At 42.2% G+C, this 24,740-nt stretch overlaps 1 protein-coding gene across 2 annotated transcripts in view; it reads right to left on the reverse strand.

Moving 5' to 3' along the window:
- Positions 1–24,740, reverse strand: part of ERGIC3 (ERGIC and golgi 3) — a 53,691-nt gene that overhangs the window by 7,863 nt on the left and 21,088 nt on the right. The window contains exons 5-10 of one of the 2 annotated variants that reach the window (XM_089673257.1): positions 21,164–21,260; positions 19,562–19,727; positions 18,066–18,123; positions 10,620–10,634; positions 4,607–4,638; positions 4,418–4,514 (exon numbers count right to left, since the gene is read on the reverse strand). In XM_089673257.1, coding sequence (XP_089529383.1) covers positions 4,418–4,514; positions 4,607–4,638; positions 10,620–10,634; positions 18,066–18,123; positions 19,562–19,727; positions 21,164–21,260 — 465 coding nt within the window. The remainder of the gene's footprint in view (positions 1–4,417; positions 4,515–4,606; positions 4,639–10,619; positions 10,635–18,065; positions 18,124–19,561; positions 19,728–21,163; positions 21,261–24,740) is intronic. The other variant, XM_089673256.1, reaches the window with a different exon arrangement.

Consider the following 24,740-nt stretch of genomic DNA (forward strand, 5'->3'; position numbering starts at 1 on the left):
AATGGAGTTGTGCTCATACCTCTACCCACATACAGTATAAAAAATGTTTATTTTATTTCAAGTACTTATATAGCGCTGTCAATTTATGTAGTGCTTGACATATATATTGTACATTCACATCAGTCCCTAACCCTTAAGGCGCGTACAATCTAAGGTCCCTAAGTTCACAGTCATACATACACATACTAGGGCCAATTTAGACAGGAGCCAATTAACCTACCAGCATGTCTTTGGAGTGTGGGAGGAAACTGGAGTACCTGGAGGAAACCCACACAGGCACAAGGAGAACATGCAAACTCCAGGCAGGTGGTGCTATGAATACTTATCAGTCCTTGAATGATCCAGGGTTATTCCAGACATGGCAGATGAAAAGCCTGACCAGTTTCATCAGATCCACCCGGCTGCATCAGAGGCATGTGGTGCCACATAAACCTGGACCAACCCTGGATTATTCAAGGACTGATAAGTATACAAGTCTCATGATCTGATGGGACACTATTTGAGATTGTTTGAACATAAGAAAGCCATGAATGCTGTGTTGGGGAGATTCATTACCTCATGTTTCCACCCCATTGCTTGGCTGGTATATGTGCAACGTGTTGACCAACAGGTTCTGTTGATATGTGGATGTCTTTTACACTAACGGCTAGTTGTGCGAGGGAGGTTAGTGAACACATGAAGTGACTATCTGCCAACTTATATTACCATGACAGTTTGGTTTCCTCCTCTGGACCACATCCAGTTGTCTCCTCGATTAGAAATATACAGGAATTCGGCTGGCCTTTTAGGGAGTCAATTACTGTCAAATATCTGGGATTCCCAATGCATTTACTTCTATCTGGACTTTAATGTATGAGGAGAATTGGGGTTTATCTTGCTCATTATCAGTCCACAATATACCATCAGATTTGTGACACCAGTGTCTTTTTTTCTGTGCCAATATACAATACTGAGGGTGGACTTTGTGAAAAATATGTATTTGGCGTGCTGTTATTTTGCTTTGTGGCCACACTGCTGTCCCTATTCTCTTGAGAGCTCTCAGTTCATGATTGAGTGACTTGGGTATAAATAATCTAGTATATGGAAATCACATGTATAGATACATAACAGAGACTCTTTACTAGTCCCTAGACATGACATTTGGCATACTTTTTATGGGGTGTATTTACAGTGGGGCAAAAAAGTATTTAGTCAGCCACCAATTGTGCAAGTTCTCCCACTTAAAAAGATGAGAGAGGCCTGTAATTGGCATCATAGGTAGACCTCAACTATGAGAGACAAAATGAGAAAAAAATAACCAGACAATCACATTGGCCGATTTGGAAAGAATTTATTTGCAAATTATGGTGGAAAATAAGTATTTGGTCAATATCAAAAGTTCATCTCAATACTTTGTTATATATCCTTTGTTGGCAATGACAGAGGTCAGACGTTTCCTGGAAGTCTTCACAAGGTTGGCACACACTGTTGCTGGTATGTTGGCCCATCCTCCATGCAGATCTCCTCTAGAGCAGTGATGTTTTGGGGCTGTCGCTGGGCAACACAGACTTTCAACTCCCTCCAAAGGTTTTCTATTCGGTTGAGATCTGGAGACTGGCTAGGCCACTCCAGGACCTTGAAATGCTTCTTACGAAGCCACTCCTTCGTTGCCCGGGTGGTATGTTTGGGATCATTGTCATGTTGGAAGACCCAGCCGCGTTTCATCTTCAATGCCCTTGCTGATGGAAGGAGGTTTGCACTCAAAATCTCACGAAACATGGCCCCATTCATTCTGTCCTGTACATGGATCAGTCGTCCTGGTCACTTTGTGGAGAAACAGCCCCAAAGCATGATGTTGCCACCCCCATGCTTCACAGTAGGTATGGTGTTCTTTGGATGCAACTCAGCATTCTCTCTCCTCCAAACACGACGAGTTGTGTTTCTACCAAACAGTTCTATTTTAGTTTCATCTGACCATATGACATTCTCCCAATCCTCTTCTGGATCATCCAAATGCTCTCTAGCAAACTTCAGACGGGCCCGGACATGTACTGGCTTAAGCAGGGGGACATGTCTGGCACTGCAGGATCTGAGTCCCTGGCGGCATAGTGTGTTACTGATGGTAGCCTTTGTTACGTTGGTCCCAGCTCTCTGCAGGTCATTCACTAGGTCCCCCCGTATGGTCCTGGGATTTTTGCTCACCGTTCTTGTGATCATTTTGACCCCACTGGGTGAGATCTTGCGTGGAGCCCCAGATCGAGGGAGATTATCAGTGGTCTTGTATGTCTTCCATTTTCTAATTATTGCTCCCACAGTTGATTTGTTCACACCAAGCTGCTTGCCTATTGCAGATTCAGTCTTCCCAGCCTGGTGCAGGTCTACAATTTTGTTTCTGGTGTCCTTTGACAGCTCTTTGGTCTTCACCATAGTGGAGTTTGGAGTGTGACTGTTTGAGGTTGTGGACAGGTGTCTTTTATACTGATAACAAGTTCAAACAGGTGCCATTGATACAGGTAATGAGTGCAGGACAGAGAAGCCTCTTAAAGAAGAAGGTACAGGTCTGTGAGAGCCAGAAATCTTGCTTGTTTGTAGGTGACCAAATACTTATTTTCCACCATAATTTGGAAATAAATTCTTTCCAGATCAGCCAATGTGATTGTCTGGATTTTTTTTCTCATTTTGTCTCTCATAGTTGAGGTCTACCTATGATGCCAATTACAGGCCTCTCTCATCTTTGTAAGTGGGAGAACTTGCACAATTGGTGGCTGACTAAATACTTTTTTGCCCCACTGTATATGTACTGTATGTGTTTTTTCTTTAAATCCTTTGATGTCAGGGAGAAGAAACATCCAGATTGCTGTTCTGTCTACAGTGTTCTGTGTGTTTGTAAACACAGCCGACCAGCAGGTATACACCCAAAATATTGTCTGTAACCTGCTGGCAAACTCATGTTGTGTCCAATCACAGCACGAGTCAGCAAAGAATGTACGCCCGAAAACTAGGCATTGCACTGCGATGTATGGGTACATCATGGTGCCTGGCTGAGCCACCCACTAGCAGTAAACGTAGTCTTAGCATTCAGCAATTGGTACAAATACCCATTCCATTGAAAATTGTAGGGCGGCACAGTGGCATGGGTCATGGGTTCAATTCCCGACCATGGCGCATCCTGCATGGAGTTTGCATGTTCTCCCTGTGCTTGCGTGGGTTTCCTCCGGGTGCTCCGGTTTCCTCCCACACTCCAAAGACATGCTGGTAGGTAAATTGGCTCCTGTCTAAATTGTCCCTAGTATGTGTATGTATGAATGTGAGTTAGGGACCTTAGATTGTAGGCCCCTTGAGGGTTAGGGACTGATGTGAATGTTCAATATATATGTAAAGCGCTGCGCAAATTGATGGCGCTATATAAGTACCCAAAATAAATTGTCTGACAGTGGATTCCCCTTATTTTGGAGACATTTCCTCTCACTTCCTATGACAGGAAGTGAAAAAGAAAACCCTGAAAGAGGTTCTAATCCTTCCCTACTCTATTTAAAACAAAACATTTAAAAACCATGAACACAGGACACCACAGTTCAATTCTAAAGACCCCCAAAACATGGTAGTAGAGCTACAACCAACAGTAGACTGACGGGACATGTGCAGAGAGCACTCCCTTCATAATAGAGCACAATGTGCGTATTCCATATTTCTGTTGCCTGCAAATGAGGCTAAGCCAAGCCCTGCTACCATTTCTATTTGTGGTCTGTACAGTCCACCGCTCCATAGCTTCCTATGTACAGGCAGTGTGAAAAGGTTCTGTTAGCACAAATGCAAAAATAGTGTATTGTGAAACAAGGTGAACAAAGAAGGGTGAGCTGTACAGTTAGCAGATGTTGCTGAATCAATTTATACAGGCAAGGTAGGTGAATTGGTAGGTTACTTTAGATTTTCAAGTTTTACTGTTGTAAAGAAGAAAAAACAAAACCATATTCCAATTTGAAAGAACCTCGAAAAATATTGATTATGAATTGTTTTTAATATTTTAGCACAAAAGCATTATGAACTGTGAAGTAAATATATGAATATTATGTGCCAAAACAAGTTATATTTTTCAACATAATTTATATTTATAAAACAGACACACAGCAGGCTGAATACATGTAAACCAAGCAGTATTACATTACAATGTCCCTGTGCTATAAAGATAAATACTGCACTAAAACCTAACTATAGTCCCATAGTCCCCATGCTGCTGTATGAAACATGTACAGAAGCCATCAACAGAAAGCTGTGGCAAAGTCCTGAGAGCTGCACAACACCCTAACCAGGACAACAAGCGACTCGCAGAGTCATCTTTATAGCCCTGGGATAGTAAATCACAGAACTATGTGAAAAGAGCGTATGATGCAGACAAGCTCTATATACAAACTGAAGAACGTATACAGCAAGTACTTACATTGCATAGCTGTCACACTTGTTCCATCAAGAGGATTCACTAACCCCGGATAATCTCTCCCAAATGACAGATGTTTGATATGATGCGTCATATTTATCTACAAAAAATAAAAAGGTCAATATATAGTGTTACATATATGGCCATTAATGGGATACAATAATAAAATGATAATATAAAAGTCACACTTACATTGTCAAGTCCAAAACTCTGCAAGTCGTGGACTGTAGAAGCAAACAGACAACACTGTTAATACACTAACATACAAAGGAAACGTTACAGACACTTGAATGAAAAGAGAATTCTTACACCATGACCTGTGTGTGGTTATAAACCTCCCAAACCCAATATTTGAGCTTTGCTTTAACCAATCATCAGATTCTTACATGTCTCAGGAACTCTGAAGGTAAGGTGAGTTCCCAGCTCCACCCACCAGAAGGGGTAATTACATGAGACTCCAGTATTTCCTGTAGAATATTTCTCACTCTAGTATCAGAGATTCAGAAAGGAAGGAAACCTAAACCTAGTTACAGGGATTAAAAGACTGCAAAGCAGAGGAAGATTCTCCCCAGCGCTGGACAACTCAAGAGTTACAAAAGCAAACTGGTAAATTTTGGCCAAAATGATTCACCCACAACTGAAAAATAGGCTGATACTTAAAGTGAACATGTTGCTTTGCTCAGCCTGGGCCAATCACAAGTGTGCTTTAAAATCTGGTATCCCAGCATCTTAAACTTGCCTTCCCTCACTTGCTGCTGGGATCAAAGAAAATACTCTTGGGTAAGAAGAAGCATGTGACTTACTCCATGGGCTGGGCTAGGTAACTGACCAAACACAGGCCCCCTCGGGAGCAGAGAAAGCTCTGTATAAGTTCTGACTGGAGATCCTAACAGAGCTTACACAGTCTGCTGACTGAAATGGTTTGGGAGCGAAGAAAGGAGAGTATAAGCTGCTAGGGAGGAGGGCTGTAAAGTAAACCTCTCCTTTGCATTGCCTAGGACAGTGTTCATCAACCTTTTTCCAGTCAAGGCACCCTTTAAAATTATGAACAATGTCAAGGCACCCCATTATAAAATGTAACAAACAAACCTAGTAGTTTTACATATTGCCGCAACATCTACAAACATAAGACACCCAACATTAGAGATGACTTAATATTTCAAAGCAAATACATTCGTGCACACTGGTATTGACTAGTATTCCAGCAATTCTTCCTCATTTTCTCTTCCCCATGCAGGTAACATGACCCCAATACTATTGAAGAGGGGTGGAGGGTCAAACAAGGATGTTATGCAGGCCAGAGTACTTGGTGTCATTCTGGACTCCAACCTATCCTTGCAGCCCCAAGTCCAATATTTAACAAACTCGTGCAGACTCCACCTCCGCAACATCGCCAAAATCCGCACGTTTCTAACCCCAGAAACCACTAAACAGCTCATCCACTCCCTCATCATATCACGACTCGACTACTGCAACTCCCTCCTCACTGGCCTGCCTCGCCGCTGGCTATCCCCGCTTCAGTCGATCCTGAATACGGCTGCCAGACTCATTCACCTTTCCAACCGCTCCATCTCCGCCACCCCCCTCTGCCAATCCCTCCACTGGCTTCCGATTGCGCAACGGATCAAATTCAAAATCCTAACACTGACGTACAAAGCCGTCCACCATACTGCCCCGAACTACATCACTGACCTAATATCCAAGTACCACCCAGCATGCACACTCCGCTCCTCACAAGACCTCCTTCTCTCTAGTTCCCTGGTCTCCTCCTCCCATGCCCGCCTCCAGGACTTCTCCAGGGTGTCACCCATCCTCTGGAACTCCCTGCCCCAACCCATCAGATTATCACCTACTCTCCTCTCCTTTAGGCGCACCCTGAAAACCCATCTCTTCAGGGAAGCCTACCCCACCCCCTGCTAACTTGCCGACCTCCTCCACTCTTCCTACCACTCCATCCCCCACAGCTATCTCCTCCTGTGCCACCATCCCCTCCCTCCTAGATTGTAAGCTCAAAAGAGCAGGGCCCTCGATCCCCTCATGTTTTGCATTGTATTGGTATTGTTCTGTCACATGTTCTGTCCCCCTTTGTAATGTACAGCGCTGAGCAAACTATTGGCGCTTTATAAATACTGTATAATAATAATGCAGGTGCCAAATGTCGTTTTGCCAACCAGTGATGTCAGTGGTCGTTAGGAAACTTGTGGCTGTTTGTAACAAAAAAAAAAATATAAGCAGGCTTCATTCACCCACTGCCTTGTACACAATTTTTGGGCAATTTGAAGCAAATTTTAGACATTTCGTTAAGACACCCCTGAAGAACCCAGAAGACACCCTGGTTGAAAAAGGCTGGCCTAGGAAAATAACAGGTTCACTTGGAATATATTGCACTTTGTGTATTACACTGGCCTGAACCAATTCATGCAAGTGAGTGACCCTGAATGAATAATTCCATAATGAATAGTTCAAGTGTTTGTAGCCTGATAAAAAATAAGTGCTTCTAATGCCAGAATGTTTTTACTTTCATGCATTCTATGCATGAAGGTAAATAACCTTCAGTGTGCAGCAGTGCCCCCCCCCTAATACTTACCTGAGCCCCATCCTGATCCAACGCTGTGCAAGAGATCCTTGGTTCTCCTGGGTCCCACTCCTCAATGACTGAGACACAGCAGTGGGAGCCATTGGCTGTCAATCACAGCCAGCAAAGAGGGAGTGGGGGGCAAGGCCAAAGTCGCACTATTTGTCTAAGGCTACGTTCACACTAGCTGTCAGCAGGCCTCAACCGTGTGCACGAATTTTAACGCTTCTCAAACACCTCTGAAAATTCTGCACATGGCAGCACACAGTGCTGTTCACACGGAAGCATTAGCGTCGTGGCAAAACTGACACCTCTGGTCCAGTCAGGAGGAGCTGAAGCCTCCCATTCACGTCTATGGTGCCGCTTTGCAAACGATTGGCCGGCGTTTGCGGAGCGTCAATACCATTTAAACTTCATTATAGGAGTTTGTGGTGCGGTTTTAACACTTGGCAAACGCCTATCAACAGCCTCAAAACCACGCAGGGGGCATTTGCGGAGCGTTAAAAACGCTTCACAAACACCTGTCTAACGCTTGTCAAACACTATAGAGGCGTTTGGCAAGAGTTAGAAATAAATTCAAGTGTGAACGAGCCTTTATGGACATACTGGACCAGCTCTGGAGCAAGCATGCATGAAAGCGCCCAAAGCAAGCAGCATGCTCTGGGGGCACTCGGCAGGTGAGAGGGATCGAGAAGAGGAGAATCGAGCCTGCTCTGTGCAAAAATCACTGCCAAGAGCAGGTAAGTATGACGTTTGCTATTTTAATTTAAAAAATCAAAAAAATAAACAAAGCCTTACCACTTTAAGGCTGTGTTCACACTTGTGCAGTGCAGTGTGCAAATGCGAATTGTGTGCGGTGTGATTGGAGTCATACATTTTGTACGGCTCAAATCGCCCCGCATCCACACCAAAAAAGGTGCAGGACCCTTTTTTTGGTCCGCACTAGAATCAGATCGCATAGGTAATCACACCCAAGCGATCCGACTGTGCACATCGCACCGCGTTTTGAAGACCGATTTCAGAGTGTTAACATACACACCAGTAGTGGTTCGCATGAACGGGGTGCGATTCTGATGCGGTGCGAAATTTGCACAGAAACCGGTGCGAATTCCGCACCGCATCAGTGTGAACCCGGGGCTCACTGTGCTGCCTTACAGTTTCATAAATTTAAAACATCAGCAATACAATAAATGGACAAAGCAGAACAAGACCAAAATAGCACAGGGAGAGAAGGCTAGATAGATCCGATCTGTAACAACTTTGGATGAGCAGGTGCTGTGAAGTATGAGGGTTTTCCAATGTCCACATTCCATCTGGCTACAATACAACGTGACATAAAATCATCCCTTTCCTCTGAGACGTTGTGTTCTACACTGCACTCTCTTTACCAGCATAGAATGACAGGCAGTGTAGGCTTGGATCTGCCAGGTGTCTGTTTACTTTTCCCAAGAGTCAATATTTAACAACTTCTTCTGCAGTCTAGTCTGCAGAGCTATGTGATGTATTTTCAACACACAGCCTTGCGTGAGGGTATGAGGCTGAATTTAAAGCAGCTTTAGAGGAAAACATTAATACAGAACATCATTACGAGTCATAAATATATCATTAAAATGGAACTCTGGGTAAAAGAGAACATATATGATGCAGACTGTCACCACTCCTTGTCCTAGGACAGTGGTACTCAACCTTCCTAATGCCGCGACCCTTTAATACAGTTCCTCATGTTGTGGTGACCCCAACCATAACATTATTTACCCAGTAATTATAATTCATGAGAGTCGTTTTACCTTCAATACTGCTGCTTTCAGCACAGTAGCCGCTTTCAGCACAGTAGCTGCTTTCAGCACAGTAGCTGCTTTTAACAGAGTAGCTGCTCTTTACACATCGGAAATATGTGTTTTCCAATGCTCTTAGGCGACCCCTGTGAAAGGGTCGCGACCCCCAAAGGGGTCGTGACCCACAGGTTGAGAACCACTGTCCTAGGATGACAACACTGCTCAGTTCAGTTGTCACCCTACAACAGGAAGTGTGTTAATGGCAGGATTAATGCATTAAAATAAAGGGGGAAAAAAGTGTGAAAAAACTATTTCAGCCACAAAAGTTAAGGACTAGTAAGCTTCAATGCCATCAGTTTTTGTTCCTGGGTTTGGAAAGGTTGAACTTTCTCAGCAGCGCATTTTAACAAGAATTCCACAAAGTGATAACTGCGTCTAGACTTTTGTTTTTTTTTTTATAAAAGAATGCTGATGGATTCTCAGATAATAATTATCTGATCAAATATGAAACAAAATCTGACTTTTTATGTGGCCGGCTTTACTGTGGTGTCCTTTCGCCTCTAACAGTCACGCCTGTGGAATATTTGGGAATACGAAGAGATACTTCTCAGAATGTCAATGGTGAAAAGGATAGACACAGCACTAACTCCCACCGATCTCAAAAACAAACTACTCTACATCCATTAAAAGCAACAAAGGATATAACCCACTTTGTGTGCACCACATCTTCTCCTTTGTAAATCTAGATATTACCTTGAAAAAGTAGCAGTGACATCATCACTATGCTGCACATAACCTGTACAGAGAGCGGAGCTGTGGAGGGACCCAGCAGGTCCTCCTGTTACAAGCTGCCTGCAGAAAATTACAGAGGTAGGGAGGCACAATACCAGTCACTGCTGCAGTGTTCTTTATTACAGAAAACTACTGCATATAAACAAAAGTGTTGTTTCATGTTTGATTACTGCACAGATCTGACAGAAATGCACAGGGGACACCAAAATCCAAGAACACACATGGCCCTTGTACCTATGCAATATTTGTGTAGCCTGGATTTCAGCTTTAATCTGAGGGTCTGGATTTTGAGATCAGCCGATTTCCAAATTTAAAGACTTTGGACCCTAAGAAACTGAGCTTTGAGAATACATTACTCCACAGTACCTGCAGCTACAGAATTCATTGAAGATTGTTTTTAGGCAATTTATTGCTAGTTAAACTGTAAATACTTGAATGTCAATAGCCTGGCCACAGATTAACCTTACAGTATGCCTGTACTGTGCTCAGAATGTTGCTTTCCATTAGGTCCTGGGATCCCCAAAACCAGGGAAGTAGTTGCATGCAATATTCATTTCAGTTAGGAAGCAGGACCTTGACCTGACCCCCACTGGCACCGCTTTGTTGGTCCATAATATTGATGGACCAGGAGCTAGGCACAGAAGGCAGGACAATGACTGATTGACGGACTGGCCAACCTATCTGAAGTATTACCAGAGCATAGCATTCTTGATTGCAGGTCTCCCAGGAAACCTCAATAACAAAAGGAGACGCACAGGCACTTCAAGGTGTGTGCACCAAAATTTGGATACCAATCAAGAGAGGCAAATTCGCATTAATAGGTATTAAGAAATCTAAACATTTTTCCCCAGACTTCAGAAAACTACCAGTTTTAAAATCTGAATGGTTTTCTCATAACTTCAACATTACATGTTCAGCACCTACTACAAATGGTCCCAGGATGGGCAGAGAAATGGTAGACTAGGTGGGCTGAGCGAATGGAAACTGCAGTGTGTAACAAGTAGGAAGTGACATCACAGGCTGCCCACATTGTGGATTGTAAATATACAAGAGTCAGACTTACTCTCAACAGCATGTACTGCACAGAGAAGGCAGGAAGAGAAGAGAAACATTGGCTTAATTACACATTGCTACCTCTTAATATTGTCCCCAAAATTCCTTTGCCCAACACATGGCTTAGATAAAGAAAGGCAATTATTTTGCCATCATTAGCAAAAGAAAAAAGAATCATATTAAACCAGTGGGCAAAAATTAAAAATAAAATACTGAGTGGTATAAAAAACAATGATTTATCAGGCATACAGTATTTGTGCGAAAGGCGTACACAGCGCCTTGAAAAAAGTATTCATACCCCCTGCAATTTTCCACATTTCGTCATGTTACAACCAAAAACGTGAATGTATTTTATTGGGATATTATGTGATTGACCAACACAAAGTGGCACATAATTGTAAAGTGTAAGGAAAACAAATGGTTTTCAAAATTTTTTACAAATATCTAAAAAGTGTGCCGTATATTTGTATTCAGCCCCATTTTACTCTGATACCCCCAACTAAAATCTAGTGGAACCAATTGCCTTCAGAAGTCACCTAATTTGAGTCCACCTGTGTGTAATTTAATCTCAGTATAAATACAGATGTTCTGTGAAGCCCTCAGAGGTTTGTTAGACAACATTAGTAAATAAACAGCATCATGAAGGCCAAGGAACACACCAGACAGGTCAGGGATAAAGTCGTGGAGAAGTTTAAAGCAGGGTTAGGTTATAAAAAAAATATCCCACGCTTTGAACATCTCACAAAGCACTGTTCAATATATCATCTGAAAATAGAAAGAGTATGGCACAACTGCAAACCTACCAAGACATGACCATCCACCAAAACTGACAGGAGAGCATTCATCAACTCGACTACTGCAACTCCTTCCTCATTGGCTTACCTTTACATAGGCTATCCCACCTCCAGTCCATTATGAACACTGCTGCCAGGTTCATCCACCTTACAAACCGTTCAGTGTCCGCTACCCCTCTCTGCCAATCCTTCCACTGGCTTCCACTCGCTCAACGAATAAAATTCAAAACACTAACAACTTCTTACAAAGCCATTCACAACTCTGCCCCCAACTACATCACCAACCTGGTCTCAAAAAATCAACCAAACCGCTCTCTTCGATTCTCCCAAGACCTTTTGCTCTCTAGTTTCCGTGTCATCTCCTCCCATGCTCGCCTCAAGGACTTCTCCCGAACTTCTCCCATCCTATGGAATTCTCTACCCCAATCTGTCCGGCTGTCTCCTAATCTATCCACCTTTAAACGATCCCTGAAAACCTCTCTCTTTAAAGAAGTCTATGCTGCTTCTACCTAGTAAACCACCATTTATTTCCTCCATCAGCTCATCCCCCCCCCACGGCTATTACCTTTTGTATCACTCAACCCTTCCTCCTAGATTGTAAGCTCTAACAAGCCAGGCCCTCTGTTTCCTCTTGTACCAAATTGTATTGTAACTGTAATATCTACCTTCATTTTGTAAAGCGCTGCGCAAACTGTTGGCACTATATAAATCCTGAATAATAATAAAAATCAGAGAAGCAGCCAAGAGGCCCATGGTAACTCTGGAGGATCTGCAGAGATCCACAGCTCAGGTGGGAGAATCTGTCCACAGGACAACTATTAGTCGTGCACTCCACAAATCTGGCCTTTATGGAAGAGTGACAAGAAGAAAGCTATAAGAAGTCCCATTTGAAGTCTGCAAGAAGCCATGTGGGGGACACAGCAAACGAGGAAGAAGGTGCTCTGGTCAGATGAGACCAAAATTTTATTTTTTGGCCTAAAAGCAAAACGCTATGTGTGACGGAAAACTAACACTGCATATAACCCTGAACACACCATCCCCACTGTGAAACATGGTGGTGACAGAATCATGTGGGGACGCTTTTTTTTCCAGCAGGGACAGGGAAGCTGATCAGACTTGATGGGAAGATGAATGGAGCCAAATACAGGGCAATCTTAGAATGAAACCTCTTAGAGTCTCTGCAAAAGACTTCAGACTGGGGCGGAGGTTCACCTTCCAGCAGGACAACGACCCTAAACATACAGCCAGAGCTACAATGGAATGGTTTAGAACAAACCATATTCATGTGTTAGAATGGCCCAGTCAAAGTCCAGACCTAAATCCAACTGACAATCTGTGGTAAGACTTGAAAATTGCTCTTCACAGACGCTCTCCATCCAATCTGACAGAGCTTGAGCTATTCTGCAAAGAAGAATGGGCAAAAATGTCCCTTTCTAGATGTGCAAAGCTGGTAGAGACATTCCCAAAAAGACTTGCAGCTGGAATTGCAGCGAAAGGCGGTTCTACAAAGTATTGACTCCGGGGGGCTGAATACAAATGCACGCCACACTTTTCACAGATTTGTAAAAGTTCTGAAATTTCCCAATAAAATACATTTACATTTTTGGTTGTATCATGACAAAATGTGGAAAATTCGAAGGGGTATGAATACTTTTTCAAGGCACTGTAGATCTCTTTGACAACATACACTCATCAACATTTAACCCTTTGTTGTCCAAGCCATTTTTGCATACATGTGAAAAAAAAAAATCATTCTAGGCCTGAAGATTAGTTAAAACCTAACATTATTAGACCTCGGGGGAATAAAATGGTGGCGGTTTCCATTCTTTATGCCACATAAGTGCAATGGTTTATCAGGCCCAAATGTAAAAAAATACACAAATGCAATATATTACACTGTTGCGTAATATATAAAGCATGAGGTTGCACAGAAGAAATAGATACCCAACATATCAAGCCTTAAAACACTGCATGCCCATGAAACACTTCTGTTCCCAAAATTGTACACAGACACTTTAAAAGCATCCTTTTAAAAGGCAACCATGAATGATGACCCTGAAATATTTGCTCTCACTCTGTCATGCGTGGCAATATGTGCAGCACTATCAACATTTTGATATACAGGTGCCTGGGGACGTGTTTTTGCACGCGCGTGTATGTGTGCGCATGTGGGGGAAGGGGGGTGTTAAATGCTTGGGTGCACCTTTAATTTTTTTGTTTACGCTTTGTTTCCACTTAATTTTATTGCTATCACACAGGGGATCAGTAGTGGGGAGGTAGGCTTGACGAGTTGCACATTTCAGGAGTCTATGGACAGAGTCCTGTACAGCCACCAGATTGCTTCCATCTGAAAGCTGAGAGTCAACTTGTGAAGTTTACATGCATTTGTATCTGCTGGAAGCCTCCTGTCTCATCTCTTGCATGTATCTCATGTCAGTACATATGTGTAAGGCACTATGGTTAAAGCACTGGACTGTGGAACCCTTGTGCAAAAAGCACTTCATCCGCATAGTCTTTAAGAGACAACACCTCCTTGAATGGACTCCTGATACTATTATCAAGGATGCTGCTGCTGACAAAAGCAACCATCTTTCTCATCAGAAGATGTCTAAGGAACAGACTGCTAAGTTTTCTTACTCTCTGAATGTTAAGAAATGACCCTTTAATTTCTCCCCTTCCCTGACCTCCTCTCCAAGCCCCCCCCCCCCCCCCCAGGCTTGTCTTCCAGTCTAACTTCACAGACTGGAACTCAAGAGTCTACCAAAGCTAGCCCCAGTATCATATCTGCTGTGCTCTAGTGGCATCCTACTATGGGATACGTAGGAAAATGCCTGTTGAGGCAACAGTGGATACAGACTCTATGGGGTTTATTTACTAAAGCTGGAGAGTCCAAAATCAGACTCCCTTCTGCATAGAAACCAATCAGCTTCTAACCTCAGCTTGTTCAATGAAGCTTTGGCAATGAAACCTGGAGGCTGATTGGTTTCTATGCAGAAGGGAGTCTGATTTTGGACTCTCCAGCTTTAGTAAATAAACCCCTATAAGACAACATGGCTTTGACTGTTCAGCTGTTACAGAACTTTGGGTGAATCCTGAATCAAGAAATAATTACACAGACAGACTCATGGTTTGGAGTATTTGGGACCAGGCCTGGACACTGCTCAGGCCAGGGTACTCCTTCCACAGGACAATCTTTAGACTCTGAAGTCTTAGATTCGATCTGTACTGTCCAACAGCCACCTGTACACTTTGCATGGAAGATTTGGATCTGACGGTAGCCTGCTTCAAAGTTTTCCTTCCTGCCCAGTTTCACTTCAGACCACTAAAATTGAACATTCGGTTGTCAATCTAGTCCCTAGACAGACCAAATCATCTCTCACGAAGGGCCACTCTGATACGTGGCTCAGAAATCCGGTTCTGGAATCTGGAAATCCTTCCAGTCATTTGGAGGATCCTCTAGATGCATGCTAGCCTGTCAGACTGGGAAGGAGTCCTAGGCACCCTGTCAGTGCAGGGGACTTGGTCGTTATCAGAATCTCCCAAACAACATTCTTGAGCTTCAGGCAATTTGGCTGTCGCTGCAGTGTTGGACTATACTGCTAGAGAGTCATGTGATCTGTAGTTAGTTGGAGAACACCACAGCAGTTATATTCATCAACCATCAGTGAAGAACCAGAACTCTTGTAGCTGCATAAGCGGTATAGTGGATCCTATCCTAGGCAGAACTTCATGTTTTCTAGCCTTGCCCACCATGTACATGCCAGACAAGGGACAATTTGGCATACACAGTTCCTCAGCCAGCAGAGCATGGACTCAGGGGAATGGTTCCTACACCCATGCTCCAGGACACCAAATGTGAACCTCCTGGACAACTTTATCTCCAGGTACAGGGATCGTTTAGCACAAGTACATGAGGCTGCAAGATCAGTACACTCTGATATATGCCTTTCCTCTCCTAAAACAAATACCTTGCCTGCTTCAAAGGATCAAGATGGAGGGCATTTAGATGATCATCATTGCCCCAGACTGGCACAGGCGGTTGTGACTTGCTGACTAGGTAAGGCTTCCAGCAGATTCTCCATGGGCTATAAACAAGTCAAGGTCCTCCATCCCAAGGACCAATTTATCATCCTGCTTCACAGTCGCTGGCTTTATTGGCACGATCTAGCTAAATCTGAGTTCTACAATGTTAAAGGCTAAGAAAGCTGTTTTCAGTAAACCAGACATAGAAGGCATACTTTACTTGGTGTTAATCTCAGGGCTTCCATCCTTTTAGTTTATCTGTGGGATGAATGAACCCTCATTCCTGCAGCTGGGTCTGGGCTAGGACTTAGCTCTCAGCATGATCCAAGGCTAGGCTTATGCCCTTTCTATCCTATTTCAGAGACTGTTGACCTCATGTTCTTTGAAGGAACCTTGGTACAGGGTGTCTCTCATGTACTTCCCCCGTGATTCTGTGGGAACTGACTCTGGTTCTCTTCGCTAAAGGAACGGTTGTTTGAACCCATTAGAAACATCCCTCGCTCTTTTCATCTAGATTAGAAGGTGGTATTCCTAGTTACCATCACCTCTGTGAGGCGAATATCTAACCTGGAAGTTTTATCCTGCAAGAAGCCCTTTCTGGTTTTACAAAAGAGACATGGTGGTGAGACCCAGGACTTCCTTATTGCCCAAGGTAGTTTCTGCTTTTTATCTCAATTAGGACATAATATTTGTCCCTCTGTCCAGCTCCAGTTCACACAAAGGAAATTTCCCTCCACTGTCTGGATGGGGTTCTGACAGTGGAACTCTCTCAGCCACTGCTTCTTTATGAAAGAGAGAGTCTCTCTTTTTCTTCTCCAAGCAATGTCAGAAGGCTTTTCCAGCTTCTTATTCCATTATGTCTAGCTCAGGCAGACCACCATCCAAGTTTATGGTCTCAAGGATCTTGTCAAGCCACACTCTACTAGATCTATAAGTACCTCCTGGACCTTTTGACATCAAGCACCTGCTTTCCAGATTTGCAAGGCTACCATCTGGTATTCTCTGCATACGTTCTCCAAGTTCTACTTGGTGGATATATTCAGCTCTTTGGGCAGCAGGCAGGATTAATTTGCTTTCACGGGCCTGCTGGCATTTCTTTGCTGTGTTGTCCACCCCTCACAGCTGGACTGCCTTTGGATGTCCAGAAAGTTAAAGACTCCCTGTTTCTCTCAATGGAGAATGGAAGTAAGATTTCTGTACTCATTGTCCATTGAGAAACACAGATCCCAGCTCTCTGGCTTTAGGTATCTTCATGCTGCTGGTATGGATGGTTACAAAACTGAGGCAGGTGGTAGAAGGGGTTATTCTTGGCTGGCCTACAGTTTTTTGTTTTACAATGTTCAAACCACCTGCAGGAAGCAGTATAACCTGAAGGTTGAAGAATTCCTGTGTTCCTCAATGGATTTTTACAGCAAGTACAAAAATTCTATTTTATTTGGACAGAGTGGGGGAAAGATTACAAAATGGTCAGGTTTTTATTACTGCTAGTGACCGTCACGGAGAGAGATTCAACCTAAATGTCCTAGGAACCTTTTCATTGGGACAGAAGGTAATAGGAGAGCCAAAAGTTTGCAATTTTTCCTGGAAAAGGAATAGAATGTAAATCATTCAAAGGAACACCTGTTCTGGTAACAATTGTTTAAAGCTCACTGCACACACTGCAATCTTCTTTAGATCTGCCAACAACTACATAGTACAAAGGCCTGTCTGACTAGATATATTTTATACAAAGTTTCGGTAAATCTAACGTTAATTGTACAAAAATGTATGGTCAGATTGTAATAGGTATGCGGTCTAGTAGAGGAGAGATTTCCTCATTTTAGAGAGATTTTAAAAAGGGAATTAACCAAGCCTTCTGCGCTTATATAATAAACAGCACATTAAAAGGCTGGCATGAGTGCTGTGCACCACATTAATTAAGCAAATAGACCTGTTTCGGGTCTGTTTGTACCACTCAAGCCAGTTTCTATTTCAGTGAAGGGTCTGCACCTAACAAAAGAATTGCCGCAGTTTTCAATACAGGAAACTGCTGCAAATCCCCGCCAGATTAGACCTGGCATGCAGGATGTGAACTGTCTTCAGACAGCTCACAGCCTTTGCTAAACTTGTACGAGCAGAGCCTGCAGACTTAACAGACCCCCTCCTTCCTCCCACACCCACAGTGTACGATGGGCAGAGCAATCTGGAGCATCCAGCTAAACTGCTCAGTGCTTTGTCTGGCAAAAGAAAGAAAATTACAATAAAAATCATGCACAAAATCAAAATAGTATCATAAGAACTTCATGATAATTTATGTAAATGTATGGTTACTTTGTAACATGTTCTCATTCTCTGAGCCCACATAGTCTCCTTGTTTGTCTTTCTGCTCATATCCTATGGAAAGAATATTAAACACTGGGCATTCAATCATGCATTGTGTTGCAGAATAAACACAATGGTGTTCAGTAGCTTGAAGAAGCAACCAATCGCATAGCTCCATGTGGATTACTGGTTGCTGTTATTTACAGAACGTCTAGGCTCTATACACCTTTTATTATTTTAAGTCTTTTCTACTAGATTCAATCTTTAAACATAAAACTATTTGTCGTACTATAAAACCAAATTTTTATTTTGTAACCACATAGTAAAGGGCTGTTTACCATGGACGTGAGACTGCTGGAAGCTTTTCCCAGGAGCAAAATGGAAGTTTCCAGCCACCTAAAGGAAAGGAAAGTAAACAGAATATTTGTTTTTCCAATCAGTGCAGGTATTCACAGATTGTATTCTCATTACTAGACATACAAACACTGGGGTCCTCCAGATCTTATAAAGACCTCTGCTTATATGCATTACGTAGCAAGCTTGTGGCCACCTAAAAAGGCAAGTGAGCCCAAGATATGTCCTCCAGAGAAGCAGCAGATCACTCTTGAAGTTTCAATTGATACCTCTTGGAGCACTTAATGGCAAGAACACCCAAGCTGTTTTCAGTGCCAGCTAAGTAACAGTCAGCATTGGCACTACAGCCTCTATTAGACTGAGCCATAATCTAGAAAAGTCACTCAAGAATTCTGTGGAACCCATGGGTACCTCCAGAGGTTGCTATGGGTTCCTTGAGCTGAGGTTGATTGACCTTCTATCTGATGGTGCCTGCATAGTTTCAGGTCCAGAGCCAGTGGCATGACACCAATAATCTTTTTTAGCTGTCTGTAAAGGTGGAATTCTGGCCATCGCTGTAAGAGTGGCCTTTTTCCCATTGACCCCTGACAAATTCATTATAACTTATGTTTCCCTGAGACCTGAAAATAATTTCAAGGGTTCCCCTGTGGTAAAAATTAGAGTTGCACTGATCCTGCTGGGATGGTGGATGATGCTGGTCAATCAGAAGCCCTCTAGCCCGTTATGTTGGCACTGCTAGGAGAGGAGAGAAAGCCAAAAGGGTTTCAAATCTTTGCACCGGTGAAGCAGCTTTTCAGTGTCTGACAGCAGAGGATTGGCAATCTTGTACATCAGGACCAGGGGGGGGGGGGAGGGAGGGGAAGGGGTCCAGTGGATGGCTCGAACCAGTGGAGGCTGGGGGGAACAAAGCTAACGGAGAGGCAAAAGGAGTCAAAACCGCAGCCGCTGATGGGAACTGGAGCTTCTGGTGGAACCCGTCATGCAGGGTGGTCTTTTTGCAGTGCGATTTGAGCCTGTTCATTTTGTATCGGCTCAAATTGTACCACAAAGGTATCGGTACTCGGTATTGGCGAGTACTTGACTGAAAGTATCAGTACTCTTACTCGCCAGTGAAAAACTGGTATCGGTGCAACCTTAGTAAAGTTGTTGAGAAAGGCTTAGCTAGACAATAGACCATGACAAAACCACACAAGCCATACATATTTATTAGCGTGTCTGTAGACTTTTTTTTTTTTTCAGCTATGGATAATGTAGTGAAGGGTTAGAACCCCCTTTCAGTTTTGTTTTCGGTCACTAAAACAGTAAGTGAGGGGAATTTTCTAATAAGGACACTTGCTTTGTTAACTAGGATGGGTCTCATCTCACTTTGGGGGGGTTCATGTTTTGCCTTCTGGCAAAACATAAAAGGGACATCTCCCCGACAGAACAAAGAGGAAAAACTACATACATACAGTTACATGCTCAGTAAAGAAAGCATTACCTTATTGACTTCCAGGAATCCATACACCTCACAGCCCTCATTTTTCTGCTCTTGCATCTTCTGACTGAAACCCTCCCGTTTACACTGCTCTATGGAATCTGGTGTCTTGAATGCCCACCCCTTCCGACGATAGGCCTCCCGCACATCATCGCATGTATTACAACACCTGCAGAGGCCCAGAGGACATTAAAGTGGTACTATGGTCAAAATAAAAAAATTAAATATATGATGCAATCACTAGCATTACCACAGCAGTCCCCCCACCATTACCATAAATTGTTTTACAGGATAATCCCACCAGTAGATCAGTTTTTTTGATCTCCTCCCACTTTCTGTTCACTTTAATAAGGAAGGGGCTGTCCTTTGAAATGCGTTACTGCCCTGTACCCACCCACCCCCAAGTTTGCATCTAATGCCAGCTATGAGATAGGGAGCTGGTACTTCTGCTATACAGCTTTGCCACAGTTCCCTGCTAATGCCCTCTGCTTCCCACGCTTATCTAAAAACGTTTTATCTGTAAATTTACCGTGTGCTTCTGTTAAGGAACAAATGCCTTTATTCTAATGTGGATCCCGCACTCCTGTCTTTTGAGCTGCCTTGGATCATCCCTGATCCCCATCTGGAAGCTGCAGGATCCAGTTGTCTTGTGACTCTAGATTTACCTGTTTGGCCTCATTGGAATTTATCAATCTCATTGCTATTGGACATTGAAAGTTGGGACTTGTAGCGGGATGTGGTGGTTTGTGTAAATATATATTCACTTACTTTAATAAGGTGATCGTTCTACAGAGAAATTATATAGCAGTGTTGTCATCCTGTGCACATGGTAGTCTCAGACAGATATACAGTTTTAAATGGACTTTAAAGCGGAGCTAAACCCATCAGTTTAACGGTTTTCCAAAACAGTTACATTCATGGGTGAAGGTGTACTGTGAATGATAACTGCCACAGTTGCTTGTGCGCTGAACTGGACTGTCAAGCCATCAAATGACTGGTATCATTCCTGATCACATGTGCAGCACCATGGAAACTGTAGATGAAACAGTGGCTAAGATGGCAGATTCCCTGGTTGTAAAGGATAGGACCGCTTAGTTCCACTTTAAGTAAGTGACAAATGGATTAAAGCCTGACTACAACTACACTAGTGAGGCAGTTACAGCAACCTTTAGAAAAGCCATATGAATAAACGCAAACTGTTGTGAGCACCACCCATAATGTCATATTGCTTGTTCCAACCCCGGAACGGTCACTTAATGGCTGTGTGTTGAGTTATTTTGAGGGGACAGCAAATTTACATGTTATACAAGCTGTACACTGACTACGTCACATTGTAGCAAAGTGTTATTTTTTTCAGTGTTGTCCCATGAAAAGATAGAATCAAATATTTACAAAAATATGAGGGGTATACTCAGTTCTGGGAGATACTGTACATATTGTTGGAGGTCTTAACCCCATACAGTTACATACAAATATTTTTCACTAGAATAGTCATTTAAGCTTCAAACATCAATAAAGAAACAAATATTTGTCACTATAGTAGTCATTTAAGCTTCAAACATCAATAAAGAAACGACCTAAGAACCTTGTTCATCTCTGGATTACCTAATATCTTCAGTCTCTGCACCATAACAGCTTTCACAACGATCAGGATCTAAAGTTTTGGGATCAAACACTACATGCTCCTCTGATTTTCCTAGATCTGTAAAATATAATGCAAAATAAAACTGCTAAGTTATACAGAAAACACCATTTCCAAATTTAAACAAATGAAAGCACCCACCATAGACTACAAAATGTTGTATTTGAAGGACAGCTCAAGTTACAATCAGATTCTGTTTAGCTGCAACTCCAACAATACACATCACTCGCCCATAATTTAACATTTGGATTATGCACATTATATGGCTGAATGTTTGCAGACAACTCTCATATCATCAAGCAGGCATTTTCAGTGAAAGTTACTGTTAACACTATGGCATACAACCAGTATTGTGTTCTAGCAAGACTGTGGCCCTATGTACAAAGCCAGTTCCATAAAGGCATGGTTTGAGGAGTATGGTTACATAGGAACTTGAGTGCCCAGCACATAGTCACAGGGAGGGGTGAGGGTAACGCCATGATAATGTCCATGACTTTGAATTGCTTGTCCAACAAGGCCACATAGTTGTGATGGGCAGGTTTGGCTATTTAGATAATCATGCTCAATATCCTCTATTGCTTCCACTTCTATGTCTAGAACAAGCAAAAACATATTTTGCAGGACAATGTATCAGGCATACACTCCTCATACATCTGGAGAGCCATGTTTTTGGTTTGAAACAATTTCAATTCAATGCTGGTTATATTAAATTCTTGCTGTACGTGGATCTTGTAATAAATCTGCCAAAAGTTTAATGAATTACTGCACTATAAGTTGCTTTTGTTCTTTATTCTGTATTTGAATATCAGATGGGAGTTTCTTAAAGTTTTGGAGGTCTTTAACCACTTGCCGCCCGCCTGCTGTTTATAAACGGCAGGGCGGAAGGCACTCCAGGGGCGGGTTGCCATTCCTAAACGGCACCTGCCTTTTCTAGCTGTGCGTGCTCACCGCGATCCGGTGCCAGCTGTGTCCTGCGGACACAGTGAAACACCGATCGTCGGACGGGACCTCTGTACGAGGTCCCGATCGTGTGATCACTGATTGGCCAATCAGTGATCACATGCAAAGTAGTAAGCAAGATGTCACTTGTGACATCATTGCTTACTACGTGTGAAATCTGTGAATGATCACAGAGGTCACATGGTACAAGGCTATTCACAACAGCCTTGTACCATGTGACAAGGTGTGACCAATCACAGCTCACTCAGTATTTCTCAATGGCTGCAAGAATGCAGACAGAGAGAAAGAGAAATGATTGCTTTTACATCCTATATGGGTGTAAAAGCAATCACTGTAAAAAAAAAAAAAAAAGAAAAAATCTTCATCACCCCCCACAAGTAGTACAGTGTCACCATGGTGACACTGTACTGCTAGGGTGACAGTATGTTAAAAAAAATAATAATAATAATAATATAAAAAAATAAAATAAAAATGTAAAAAAAATGTTTAAAAATTATAAATTTGGTTATAAACTAATTTGGCTTATTTTTCTTTTTACTAAAAATATAACGGAATACATTTTGGTCAAGATCTATGATGAAAGATTATTTATTTGCAAAATTTTGTAAGAAAAACACTTTTTATTTCAAAATGTTTGGACTTTTTCATTTACATAGCAAAAAAAAATCAAAATCACAGCGGTGAATAAATACCACCAAAATAAAGCTTTATCTGTCTCAAAAACATGGTAAAAAATTCATATGGGTACAGTATTGCATGACCGCGCAATTGTCATTCAAAGTGTGATAGCGCTGAAAGCTGAAAATTGCCCTGGACAGGAATGGGGGTAAAAGTGTCCGGACAGGAAGTGGTTGAAGAGGAGGAACCATCCTATATCTGGGAAAGGATTTTTACTGAAGATTACCTGCCATACGGATTCCTTATCACACTGCGCCTATTGACCGGTGTTATACGGTCAAAGTGTCCAGTAAGGGGCTCTGAGTGTATGGTGACGGCTCATGAGATCAGAAACTTCTCTTGCAATTTCTTTCATTCATTTGAGGACTTATATGGACTTTTATTGCTGACATTTGTATGCTTTTTAGGAAATCAACCCTAATGTCAGCCTTGAAAAGTAATGTACTGCCAAAAGGAGACAAATATTTTTCAGACCTCACAAATTATTTGGGACCTCTGTGGAGAATGCTCCAGGCACTAGCTGAAAATGACTGAGGATTTTGAGGAGCACCTTCTCTTTAGGAAGATCGATAGATTGGATACTTATTTCACATAACTGGTTCCCTTGAAATGGATTTGATTTAAAAAGAGTAGCTCCGTTTTGTTAAGAAAAAAAAATATTCTCCTATGGGTGATCAATGTATATTGCAGGGATTTTAAAAAGCTTTGTTACAGATTCCTTCCTTTTGTTATAAATAAATAAATGTTTGTCTGTGTCCATGTGCAGAGTGAATCTGTATGGAAGTGGTATTATATTTATCAGTCAGCTGCTGCACCTGCAGGGCTCTAATGAAGAACGTAGCAGGGTCTGCATCCTTTTAGATGCGATTTTCCCGTTGGGAGTGTCTTCCCAAAAATTATATTTTTTTTGCAGGGGATGCCAAAAATCTGACTTGAAGCTTAGTGCAGACTTCTAGGAAAATCAGTAGGCCAATCACACAAGCAGGAAATTACACATCGGGGGGCATTCTGTATACCATCTGTGTACAGAAATCCTCCAGGTAGCCATATTGCCTTGCACTTTACAGAAAACTACAGCGCAGCAGACTGAAAGGGATAGATCATTTTTAATAACATTCAACTACAATATGACTTGTGTCGCAATTGTATATGCCAAATTCATTTTTTTATTTGAAAGTAATTGTAATTATTATTGTAATTATTTTTTTCCAATTAAATGTGCCCCCAGGCGGTCTATGCCATAATGTGCACATTGAGGGTCAATGTGAACTGAGCAGTGTGTACACAGCTCAGGTTATGTTACAGCTGACAGGCATTTATGACATAAGAGACCACTAGGTTCTTTTCTGCTATAAAAGCTCTGCCTGTCAGCAGTTTTTCAAACTATGACTTTAATACTACTTTAACCACTTGCCCTCCTGAGGATTTACCCCCCTTCCTGACCAGGCCATTTTTTGGGTTACGGCACTGCGTTACTTTAATTGACAATTGCGCGGTCATACAACGCTACACCAAATTAAATTTACGTCCTTTTTTCCCATGAAGTGAGATTTCTTTCAGTGGTATTTGATCACCTGTGCAGTTTTTATTTTTTGCACTATAAAAAAAAAAAAAAAGACCAACAATTTTGAGAAAAAAAAACAATATTTTTTACTTTTTGCTATTAAACATGTCCGGTAAGAAAAAAAAAAAAATCAAATTTCATCATAAATTTACGCCAAAATGTATTCTGCTCCATGTCTTTGCTAAAAAAAAAATCCCAATACATGTAAATTAATTGGTTTACATGAACGTTATAGCGTTTACAAATGGCGGTATAGATAGTGGAATTTTTTTTTTCACTACTAGTAATGGTGGCAATCAGCGACTTATAGCGGGACTGCGGCAGACATTCTGACACTG

Source organism: Staurois parvus, unplaced genomic scaffold, assembly GCF_062004578.1.
Source record: "Staurois parvus isolate SC_StPar_1 unplaced genomic scaffold, SC_StPar_1.0 ptg000137l, whole genome shotgun sequence".
NCBI classification, from domain to species: Eukaryota; Metazoa; Chordata; class Amphibia; order Anura; family Ranidae; genus Staurois; species Staurois parvus.